The 13,102-nt window shown below is 43.1% G+C and overlaps 1 protein-coding gene across 4 annotated transcripts in view; it reads right to left on the bottom strand.

The window, feature by feature from the left end:
* Positions 1-13,102, bottom strand: part of slc8a4b (solute carrier family 8 member 4b) — a 99,260-nt gene that overhangs the window by 42,133 nt on the left and 44,025 nt on the right. For all 4 annotated transcript variants that reach the window (XM_035148765.2, XM_035148764.2, XM_035148763.2 and 1 more), the window contains 2 exons: positions 1,611-1,859; positions 447-586 (listed from right to left, as the gene is read on the bottom strand). In XM_035148765.2, the coding sequence (XP_035004656.1) occupies positions 447-586; positions 1,611-1,779 (309 nt within the window). In that variant the 5' untranslated portion in view covers positions 1,780-1,859. The remainder of the gene's footprint in view (positions 1-446; positions 587-1,610; positions 1,860-13,102) is intronic.

Below are 13,102 nucleotides of genomic sequence, written 5' to 3' on the forward strand. Positions count from 1 at the left end.
TCGTATCAGAAATACAATGGACATCCTAACTTATGAGTTATATGAGTATTACTTCATCTACTATAAGGTAATTTAATATCATGTAGAAACCATAGACTGTAAATAAAGATGTCCGACGCATCTCCAATTTCTCCTGTTATTAAAAAATGAAGCGTTTTTATAGCATCGAATAACTAATTAAAATCAAACTTAGCAGAAAAATGAAAACTTGAGCAAACATCAGTGTGATAAGAACTACCTAAAAGGACAGAAACCATATTTGCGAAAAATGTATTTAACGTGTTATTAAATTAAAACCCAATATATGACCTTTAATTTATACTTATATACTGCGGTCAACCACCAGGGGGCAATCAAGATGATTTGGCATGACTTTTAGGGGGCTGTCATGTCATCCAGCCATGTATACAGTCTATGGGAGAAAATACTAAGCATGTTTTGCCTACCTCTATAGACGACATGAACCGGTCGGCTATGATGCTCATGCCCAGGAACATGTAGATGAGCGCTACGAAGTAAACAATGGCCCGGGCCACTTTGTCCCCTACAGAGGGGTTCTGAGGGTTCCACACGGGCAGCACCACTCCTGCAAGGGATTATCAAACAAGAGTATTGCAGCAAAAACATTATTTGGTTGGGACAATTTTGTGAAATAATCTCACTAATCCTTCCCTCTCTGATCTCTGTGATGCTTTAAACTAGTGTTTTAGCACCTGGCAGTTGGCAAATAAATCTGCATCTTGTTGTTTCCACAGCTTGTGGACAGGTCGCACAGATTAATCTGGCAAAAATATAAAGTGATACACTGGTACCACACGATAAATATACAACAGAGTCTATGGAGCTGAGCTGTGGAGTAAATCCAAACCATGTTTCTGTATGATTCCCATCCATCTATCCATTATCTACTGCTCATCCTGTAAGGGCTTCTATATGTTTGATAAAGAAATACTATTTTTAAAATACTATAGATAGAATACCATGAAATAGAGCTTAGACTGATCATGAACTGTTTCTCCTATCTGAATACAAACTGTATTTATCAGGCCCAAGTCCAATTTATTTTTCTCTTTCTGTTCTATACATAATCTGTGGATAATAAAACCTAGAGGGTGGAGGCTATTAAATCTGCAGATACTATCAGTGACTACTTTTAAATTCATTAATGCAGTCCAGCTATATGATTCAATACATCTACTGCGTCCATTGTAGCATAAATATTATATAAGATCATGAATGTCATGTTTAATCATTGTTTCTTAGAGAAGGCGTAATGGAGATTATTGAATTATCCAGTTTGTTCATTCAAGGAGGGAAGATGGTACTGATGCAGTGTTTCCTCTGAGATTACACTGTAATGTTGTGTTTTTTTATCAGATATCAGTATTAAAAGGTGGACTTGACAGATTTCAAACATCATTATGTGTTGTTCTCATGAATGCTGCTGATATCCATTACATGGCTGGTACACAGCTTTTAACCCATTCTCCTACTTAGCCGAAGCTGCACTAGCTGAAAGGGTTAAGCACAGATATCTATCCTATGTAAATCGTGTTAATTCATCCTTTTGTGCATTCAACGGTGGTGTGCTCAGACAAGACCAAACCCACCTTCCTGACAGGCGTCTCCACTCGATGAGCAGTTTTTCTCCTCTGAACCCGCATGGACCGATGCGGGACACGACAGGAGCAGGAGGAAAGAGAGGGAGAAGAAGAGGAGGGATGAGGAGAGGCGGGTGGCGGGAGAGGATGGAGGTGCAGACATGGCGGCCGGAGCCATTTCTGCTGATGCAGCCGGGCCCTCACTGGACTCTACTGGTTTCTACTGGGTCGGCTCAGTGTGGGGGTCACGTCCAAGACCTGGAGACAAGAGAAGAGGAGTTACTCAACACTTCAATCAAACCACGTTTCATTTAATTTATTATTACAAAAACACCTTCTGGGGAGGGGACAGCCATACAGAGACGTCATATTAAATGCTGTGCAACAGGCATGATTCTTGTATTCATATAAATGGCCACATTTTACAACACAGCAGACATCAAACTTGAACACCAACATCCTGTATGTCAAAGCAGCATGTCACCGTATTCAGCTATGGACGGTTCACACACGGAATGCTGGTTTATTCCTCATCAGAAGACACATCTACGCTACACAGGTATAGGAGGAGTTAATGGCAGCGGAGATTTGCCTGCTGTTACCCGCCCTCTAGCTAATGGCCGCTAGCTCCAAGAGCAGCGACTGTAGGCCTGTTCTATAAAGAACTTTGCTGTTTGGCTTTGAGGCCATTAGTATAGAAATCAGAAATTGTTTTTTGAGACATGGCGGTGAAGTGCCGGTCACCAATATCTCTGATCATCAGACACAGAAAAAAATCATACAATAAAAAATGAAATCAAGTATCATTCAAAAAGGTTTAATTTTTAATTAATTAATATATTTCTATTCTTTTGTATTGTAGTTACAGCCCCTGCCACTGCTGAGGGTGCTGCAGCAAATGCACCAATTTACAGCCTCCCTGCCTACTGCTAATTTGAAATAAGCTCATGTTCCTCCAATTACAAGGTGAGGAAAAACAATCCTGGACTCGGTGGCCTTGTCAGCAGAGCCCCATTCTTCATTTTTAGTGGATTTCACTGAAACATGGTTGCAAAGTGCTTCTTGGTGGATTAAAAAGCGATCAAAGGGAATGAAAAAGTAATAAAAGCCAATAATTGAAGGCAATTACATCACATCGAGTCTACAAAAACAAGTCTGAGAACTGATGATTCATGTATAGCCAGCATCTGTAATAAAGTTAAGATAATAAAGTCTGTAATGAAGCTGAAGGAGATGTAGCAGGTCCCAGCTCCTCAGGAGACAGAACAAAATCTATCCATCCTGTTTTAGTCCAGACTGGAGAACAGTGAAAAACATATTTTTTTAACAGGACCACAGAGCAGGCAGAAGACACACATTCGTAAAGTGCTCTTTATACAAAAACAATTATAAAGTTCTTAAGTCCATGGACCTAAGAAGTTTATTATTGTTTTTGTCTTTTTTTCCAGACAATCACATGATGTAAAATGTCTTGCTTTGTTTCTAAAACTCTTGAAATCAAGTGTGATGGTGGATAAAGGGGAACATGGTTGCAGTAATCTGGTGGGTTTTATAATTGTTTTTTATAATTGTCCAATAGAGTAGCTCCACATGAAGATTAATGGTATGTGGCCACTTGGTGAGATTATAATACTTAGATATTTAATTATTTAACTATGGTTAAAGGTTTAAGACATCATCCGTCTCGAGAAAAACTTAATTCCTTCACTCTGCAAGATTTCCCTCACAATATACTGGTGTTTACTTTGCCCCTAAATTGCCAAAAAGTTAGTTAATGCAGGATTAAGAGTAGTATCAATAATATAGTTGGGGTTGTCTCTTGCTGTCCGTCCAGAAGAAAAAACAAGTTCAATATCTGGCCAACGAGGCTGAGCTCCGGGCTACAAATCCCCAGTGCACGATTAATGCCTCTTTCACCTCTGTTAACATGCTCTCATATGAACAGTACTGTTTGGCACAAACCGCAACAACAATAACATTTAAACAGATTTTTTCAGTGCTCCCACCATTCCCTAGCGGAAATAATGGCCTTGAAACAAGTGTTTCGTGGGTGAATAATGACACTAGTCATTACAGACCTCTGCGTGTGTGTGTGCAGCCAGCTGTAAATGCTGCGAAGCCGAGTTTGTCAATAAGCGTAAGCTGAGCCGAGAGGAGGCAGCCGCTCAACAGCGATGTGTTTCCACCACGAGGAAGCAGAGATAATACGTTGTGAGTGAGAAGGGACTGAAAACTTGGTGGAAAGGCAGTTTGTGTTATGTCAAATAAAAAAAACAGCAACAGACACACAACAGTGGACGGTAGGTGGATACACACGCACACACACGCACACAAACAACATAGAGACAAATACACAAACACAAACTTGATGTTGCTGACCTTGTACTCGCACATACACTCAGGGTTTGTCAGCCTTGAACGGAAAAATTGCTGACCCCTTCTTCACACAAACACACTGACACACCCCTCCACACACACAAGCACAGTTAGTCATCTGTTGTGACATTAGCAGAGTTGTTGACCCTGTTATCATCCGTCTTCCAGGGTCTCGCTACAATGACAACAACCTGTCACTTCGATACTCGGCTCCCCTCTCTCCTGCACCACCCATCCCTGCTACCTACTCCCCCGTCTCCCTCCTCTAGCTCAGTCTCTCTCCTCCATCTTCCTTTCTTTCTTTCTTTTATTCTCTTCGGTCAGTAGTCACACTTCACTCGTATCACAAACTATCACTTACACTAAAATGTAAACAATGTCGTCAGGAATCAACTGTTAAACTCAGAATTGTAAGTAGAAGATAATGTGGGATCTTCTGACGTTAGAAAACATGATTTATTTCTTTGAATCATCATAGTAATTATCTCGCAGACAGAGATGCAGAAGCGATCACACATGCTTTTATTACCTCACGCCTCCATTACTGCAACAGCCTTTTCTCTGGTCTTAATCAGAAAAACCCTCAAACGATTGCAGCCTGTACAAGATTCAGCAGCTGGGCTTTTAACTAGAGCTAAGAGAGATGAGCACATTCCACCTGTTTTATGTTTTTACATCCTCTCCCTGTTTGTTCCAGGATTTATTTAAAAATGATATTGATTACTTTTAAGTCTCTTCATGGTCGGGCCTGTATTTAGACAATTTGTTTTCTTGTTGTGCAGGACTTTGTACCTTGTGTAGAAAAGTGCTCTATAAATAAAGCTATTATTATTGAAGTTATTAAAAAAAATCAATGGTGAGACATTGATTTTACTTTCTCAGCCGTCTTCTTTTACCTGTTCCATTCTTATTCTCTTGCTGTCTTTCCTTCTCCATCTGCACCTCCTCCTCCTCCTCTCCCTTTCTGTCAGCCTCTTTCACCTGCTGCTCATCCTCTCATCCCCTCTCCGTCTCCCTGTACATGCATAAGTTAAACTCTTGTCGCCCTCCGTCTCTTTCTCGCTCTTTCTCTCCATTCGTCTGCCTACGCACACGCTCACCACTTCACGTCTCTAGCACCTCTCCATATCCACCCGCTCGATCTCTCTTTTCACACCTCCTCTCGGCCCGGACCTTATCGCTCCTAACATGTCGTCCTCGTCTGTAAACAAATCTGGGGCCCTTGTAGCGCACAATATGTGTATTTTCTGGCACAAATATAGCTAATGATAGTAAAAGTAAATAATGGCTTGTCCTGGAAAGGTAGTTGTGGAGTATATAGTGTAAATTCATGGATATAGATCCATCCATCCATTCATTATCTCTACTGCTTAGCCCTCGAGGGTTGCGGGGGCCTGACATCTGGCGAGAGGCAGGGTACTCCCTCGACATTTCAAACCATAAATTCTGAGAGTAAATACAAATGGCTACACGATGCACGGTGCTTTACGTCAACGTTGCCATATTAATGCTACAAACAGCTATTAGTCTGATTTTCAGAGCCAAGTTAAGAGCAACCTTTAATGACAGCACTGCATTAATGGAAGCTGCACCATTCATTGAGCAAATTAAAACCAGAGGGAAACACTGAAGGCAGCACAATGAAAGTTTCACTGTAAATCTGAACATCAGCAGAAGATGCTCCACTGAGTCATCATCATCAACTAAAGTGGAACATTTGTCGAAGATGGAGCATGTGCTTATCTTGTGAATTGATCCATCCACTGAAACTGCACACTTGATAATACAGAATTCACGGTCTAAACACACATTACTGAGGGAGACATGTTGGAATTCTATGCTGACAATTATTTATTTTCCCCTTTGTTAAGCCAGTGAGTTTGAAACTGTGTCCTAATGATCCTTGTACATGTACGTATCTATGTGTGCATGTGTGGGTGTCTGTGTGTGTTCCTTATAACCACAGGGCTGATCCTTGTAAGACGTTAATCATAGTGACAGATCATACATGCACACATGCCACGAGCTGTCCTGACTTTTCTCAACACTAACAGTGATGCTTAAGCACATGTGAGCGTGCAAGCAGACATGTGTGTTAACGTGTGGCTGCACACACACAGACACACACACACACAAACTGAGCGACACATTCACAAACACACAGCTGCGATTGTTAGTTTTCTCTGCTTTCGATCCAACCGACAGATGTTCAGAGTGTTGAGTGATTGATGTCTTCAAGCATTTCAGCTTCAGAGACAATGTTGTAAACATGCATCACTCATTTATCCTATTAACTGATCCAACACACACACACACACAACATTGTCTCTGAAGCTTAAATGCTTGAAGACATCAATATAATGAGCAAGAAGAAGAAGATGAAGAGGAGAGAAGAGGAGCTATGCTAATTTCTGTATCATTGACAACACCCAGAGACATAACAAAGTATACAAGCCACCAAAACATGTCTTAAGCATTACATAAATAGTAGCAAATGAACTATAACATGATTAAGATCGACCTAAACCTATTTAAGACCTTGTATGTTATGTTTGAACATATTTAAATTTACTCAATTATTCAATTTTAGACCACTGAAAACCTGACAACAAGAACCATACATAGAAATTACGATCTGTTATGTTTCAGCAATTAAAAAAGCAGAAAGGACGTCCAAACAATAAACAGTCTTGAGGAAAACAAATGAGCTGCCCAGACTGATAAAGTTTGCCTCTAAAGTGAGTTAGGACACTGTTGGGTGTAGTGTGTGCTAGAAGCGCTGGGGGATGAGATGAAGGCCGACAACACACATATTCACACCCACTGTACAGCACATCTCACACACACACACACGCGCACACACGCACGCACGCACACACACACACACACACACACACACACACACACACACACACACACACACACACACACACACACACACGCACAAGCTTCGACCCGCTTATTGAAAACAGTAAGGGCACTGACCATGGTTGTTGATTCATATCACATCAGCAATGCTTTGCCGCTTGGCTGTCATTTGGCACCATGAATCAACAAACACACACACACACACACACACACACAGGAGAGATTGTCTCAGGGTTAAATGACATTTGATTCATCACATCTTCACAGGCTCACCTACTTTCATTGTTCGTCCTGACTCTCCCTCTCTTCTCCCACCTGTCTTGTCCTTTCTGACGTCAAACGCTGCCTTCACAAGTCATACGACCTCTGCACTGAGTTGTAAAAAGCTGAATGAAGTGAAGTCAAGTGCGATCGCATCACTGTTTTCTCTGCGAATCACCTGCAACCCCCTGAACACCCTGAGGAAGGTGTGAGTTGAAGATTGCAGGTAGTGTTTTGGTTTTTGTAATATCCCATCCCCCTGCAGATAAAACAGTTTATATAACTAAAACACAGTGGTGGCTTATATACGCCCCGAAGACTGCATGTTTATTTTGTCATTGCCCAACTTTGAATCTGCACTTCTATGTACAAAGGAATGTGAAAAGGAGTGAGCAATTTCTCTCGCTTGGATTAAGACTCTAATTTTGTATTTGCACTGTGTAAAACAAGCGGTAAATTAACCCATTTAAGATCATCATTTAAATTCCCCCTCTCTTTCTCTATCTCCTCCATCTTCCCTGTCTCTATTAGTTCTTCTATCTTCTTACCGCTCCAGCTCATAATCTCTCATTTCATTCCATCCCCCAGTCGCCTCTTTCCTTCCTCCTGCCTCCATTTCCTCCTTCCTTCATCCCTCCGTCTCTAACAAAGTTATTGTCTCTGCTCCACCGAGAGTGAGAGCGAACAAGATAAAGCCAGTGTGACTGATCTTGGTCATAACTGTAGTGTGTGTGTGTGTGGGTGTGTGTGTGGGTGTGAGTGCGGACTGTTCCTTGCAAATTCACTGGAGCTGTGCTGTGTGTGGTAGAATTCGCTGGGTGTGAGCGTATGCATGTGGTGTGTGTGCATGCACATGCGTGACTGATCTTTGGCTACAGCTTTGGAAGCTCCAGGCTCGAGGGGGTGGGTTGGTGGTGGTGTGGTAGGGGAGGGAGGCAGGGAGGCAGGGAGGCAGGGAGGCAAACCCAGGAGGGAGCAGTTATTGTGGGGAGGGGGGAGCAGAGTGGCGCTGGCTGCCTGTGGCACACAGAGCTCAAAGAGCTGGGTTTACTTGGTTAGGACAAGATTAGAGGAGAGATGAGGCGAGGGGAGGATGACGCAACACACACAGAGGGGGACAGAAAGGGGGGAGGGGGAATGAGAGAGAAAGGTAGCGGGGAAAAGAAACGAGGGGCTGAGATAAAAATCCGTGGAAGGGAGGAGATGCTCGGAGATGAAGAAAACGAGGTGGAGGAAGAGAAGCAGAGCGTGAGGGTGTGTGGCTGCGGGATTACAGCTATCGAGCGGCTGAAGAGCTGATGAGATGCGTAATTAGGCAGATTTAAGGGCGATAGTGAACGCGCCCCACTGGGCCGAGGATACAGCTGTCCGAGTGTGTTAGAGGGCGCTGCGAAGTGCTGCCCGCACTCGGGAGCACAGTGCAGATTGAAGGCGATGGTAAACGAAGCTCAGTGGAACGAAAACAAAGACATCAGGGATGCGGCCTGGCTGTCCCCTCTGAACACTGTTAAAAGTGGCTGCAGAATGTTGCACATGCATCAGTGAGTTTACGATTAGTGCGTGTGTGTGTGTGTGCGTCTGAAGAGCACAGTGAATACGATCTGCAGACGGACTGACAGCTGTCCGTGACACTGACGTCATGTTGAGATGTAACACGCAGAATTAAGAGCATTTCTGAACGTTTTATTCTCGTCTTATCTCATGAAACATTCAGGCATTTCTGGTGTCAGTGAATGCAACCCATAGACGGGGAGGGGCTTTTTAACTGTGGCACAGCACACACTGTTGGTGCTCGCGAATGCATCCCACTGGAGCCACGTGTTCCTTTACCTCCTTTCACTACACTAAATAATGAAACGTAAAATCATGTGCATTTAAAGACACATTTGCACCGATGTTTATTGCAACAAAATGTGTGTGTGTGTGTGTGTGTGTGTGTGTGTGTGTGTGTTGTGTGTGGTCAATACCCTGGTGGTCACTCTGTGTTTCTCCCTACACGACTATGCTCATCATTGATTGGCCACTGGGCTCATCCATCACTTTGAGAACAAACAAACTTTTTCCCTAAGCAGAGAAGACAGCCGGCAAGACACAAGCTTGCGTACAGAGTAGCTGTGGCTCAGGGGCTGCATCCAGGAGGCTTCTTTTGAAGATTGATTACAGCACAGCGGCGTGACTAGGCCATTTCCAAGGCTCCATCAAATGCGACCGACAAACACAAATTTTCATTGCAGAGAAAGGAAAGGAAGGATCCAACAGGTGGATCCTTCCCGGCCCAATCTATCCATTTTTCAAAGAGACTATGGCGCCTGCAAACAATAAGACAGCGAATGCTTGAGTATCACACATCAAGCCCCCTTAAGAACTAATGATACACATTAAAAGAAAAAAACATGGGGCATTAAAACTTTCTCATCGGGCCCAACCTCAGCCCTGTTGCTCGGCAACAGCAATATGGGCGTGACAAGCTGGTGACGCCGATCACAGAAAGCGTCTGTAGACCAGACTGTCTCATTTCGGTTTGGCTTTGGGCCGGGGTATAGCACGTCCTCAAAAGGAAGCGGACCTGACGCAGCTTGTAACTCAGCAAACACACACTTACACACACAAATACACATATACGCATGCAACAGTGCACCCACAAATGCAGATGTACTGTTCAAGCACGCACATTCGACAGAACCTCCAGTGTAGTGCTGAGAGGAGTGCATAGGAGGGGTGACCTTTAAATAAGGAGACTAATCCTGGTTTTACTTATATAAGCCCAGTCTCATTATTTAATAGCCATCCTTCATATGTGCTATAGTACTGCTGAAGGCGCGCACACACACAAACACACACACAGAATTGCATGTAATGTTTCTACGTCAGCTTGAGTCATATGATGTGCAGAAAGTCAGATCAAGCCTCTAGCCAAGGTCACAGAGGTTAAGACTGAGAGAAAGTCAGTATAATCACACGTCTTTTCTGTCACTACATCGTTTCTTCTCCTTATTCCTATTTACGCTCGCTCTTATTAAAATACAACCCCCCTGTTTTTGGTCGTGTGGCTGCACCCTAAGATGGTTTTGTCTCCCTCAGAATAATGTGAGAAACAGGAGAAGGTGAGGGGAAGTTAATGAGAGCAGAAGTCTTGCTGTTCTCTGCTCCCAAAAGAGTCTGGCTCCTTCATTTGCAGCATACAAATCCACCACGGGGTCCCGAGTAAATGTAGGCTAATATTGTCCTGCCTCAGGCAATAAAACTCAACTCTGGTCCTCTCCCTTTACGCCTGTTTCTCCATGTGTTTGAATCTTTTTTTATGAGGTGATGATCTAACACGTTTCACTACTGAAAGCACAACGCTGCCATCCTAAAGTTCGCGCTCTCTCTCTTTTTAAAAATAGCGTTTTCTTCCCCCCATCTCTGCCCCTTCATAGGCATGCTGCATGAACATGTGAAAGTTTGTGTAGGCGAGGACATCACTCAGATGGGGTTAAAAGGGTTTTAATGGGCTGTGACATTAATATGGGAGAAGATGATGCACGATATGATGCGGCTGGCTGTGTGCGGGGTTTGAGCATGTGTGTGAGCGAGCTAGCATGTATACGTGAGGTTGTGTGTGTGTTGTGACTGTGGGCCGGAGGCATAAAAATCTCGGGAGGTGGAAATTTATGTTGCGCATAAATAAGTACAAATTTTGCCAGTTGGTTTGCAACTAAGTGTTGGGAAATGTGTGTTCTAAGGGCGTTTTCACAAATGAAACTCTGGACCATGTTTCAAACCAAGATTCATGTCTTTGTTACTTTGTTTACTTTATATATATATATATATATATATATATATATATATATATATATATATATATAAAAGACGGCTTCTTTTCATTCTTCTATGGTTTAATTTCCTCTATGGAGCATCAATGAAGGTACATCTTATGTCATCTTAATGCTGTCTCAATTTCCTGCAATCGGTAGGAAGCTATCCAAAGAGGTGTTTTCACATTGCAAACAAATTGAACCCTGGTTAAATGGTCTGTAAAGTGCTTCACTGTACAGTTTTCTCATTCACACACATTCATACATTGCATCTATGAGCAGCACTTTCTTCACTCACACACTGCCGGCACACAGGGGCTATTTGGGATTCAATATCTTCTCTGAGGACACTTTGGCGCAAAGAGAGGGGTGAGGAGACTGCGATTGAACCGCCGACTTTCTGTTTGGTGGACGACCCGCTCTACCTACTGAGCCACAGCCGTTGAACTGGAGTTTGATCCCGACCAAGACCACCTCTTTTGGTCGGACTACATTTTGGTCCCGTTGACCGGTTCATCTCGTCAAGTCAGGAAGAAATCTGTAAAATGACTCAGGTGCAGATTCGAGCCACTGCATTAAAAGGTCCTGGGGAAATATTCCTGATTACGTTGTAACAGTATGAACTCAAGTTGTGTTCTCACTGCCAACATGCGTGTGTGTGTATATTACGAGAGTGCTCATGCAAAATAAGTGTGAGCACCCACAGGGGAAAATGATACTGTTGAGAGATATTATTGGGAGAACTGTGCATCATCTGTGGATGACAGATTGGATCGTCTTCTGATCCGTTAAATATCTGACTCACGAAGCTGCTATGTGGATTTTTATGTACAGATTCATGTTTCAATGCCAGGAAAACACAAATACATCACATATGGTTGCAAGTGATAGTGAAAAGTCTCTGCATAATCTGCTCTGCACCTGATAACAAACCTGGACTGAGTTATGGTTTGTTTCAGTGGAGTGTTGAAGCTTATACAGTGATAATGAACTCTGCTCTTAACTAAACAGGAACGGGTCAGGTTACGTCTGAGACAACATCTGGCCAACAAAAAGCAAATGAGGAGAATGTGTGTGTGTGTGTGTGTGTGTGTGTGTGTGTGTGTGTGTGTGTGTGTGTGTGTCAAATTCAGTGAGGGTGAAGAGTTTATCATCACAAACACCCCCCTTATCCCCTGGGCTTCTATTAGACGGGTGATGCAAGTTCTTCTCTTGCTTCCCTTTCCCCCCTATTTCCTGTTTCTCCCCCATCCGTTTGGTCTGTCTTTATACTCTCCTGCTGATTTCTTTTTCCCCTCTCATCTTTTCTCTTTGTCTCTCTCTCTTCTACTCCTTCCTCTTTTTTTTCGTTTCATTAATCGTACAATTCCATGTGTCCGGCCATTTCCTCGTCATTCACCGAATCTCATTCATCCTCAATCCCCACTTCCTCCCTCGATCCCTCTTGTGTGTCAAATAACATCAATCTTAATAAAAATGGCTAAAGAAAATCCCCTTGTCACTGAGAGCTTACAGGAAAGAGAAGGATAGAGGAAGAGACAGGTCAGTCCGTGAGTGAGTGAGGAAGAGGACGAGGAAGAAAAAGAGTGGGAGAAAAGAGAGGGAAAGAGGGAGAGAATGCAAACACGGTAACAATAATTGGACGTTGCATTAATCCCTCCTATTCTCTCTCTTATATTAATAGTGAGTAGTGAAGCAGGCACACACACACGCACACACACACACACACACACACACACACACACACACACACACACACACACACACACACACACACACACACACACACACACACACACACACACACACACTTACCTGTCAGTGCAAACACACTCGTCAACATTTTTCCACTCAATCTGCACAAGTACTCTCTCTCATTAAAACACACGCACACACACATACACACACACACACATTCATCTGTATCTTTTCACACACTCACAGCATCACCCACTCTTCATGCCATACAGGGTAATAACTTATGGTATCCCATTAGTTACCATGGTAACGGCCAATGTTGTTTTCCACATTCTTCTCACACTCACTTTTCATTTTGTCTCTCTATATATATGTGCACTGTTTACCCTGTTTCTGCTCTCTTCTCTCTCCATTGAGCCTGTCACTCATGGATGCATCGCTGAAGTGGCACAACCAGAAAAAAATGCAACACAAAGATGCAAAACTCACTCCAAGAAATGC

This window comes from Hippoglossus stenolepis, chromosome 23 (assembly GCF_022539355.2).
Source record: "Hippoglossus stenolepis isolate QCI-W04-F060 chromosome 23, HSTE1.2, whole genome shotgun sequence".
Taxonomy (NCBI): Eukaryota; Metazoa; Chordata; class Actinopteri; order Pleuronectiformes; family Pleuronectidae; genus Hippoglossus; species Hippoglossus stenolepis.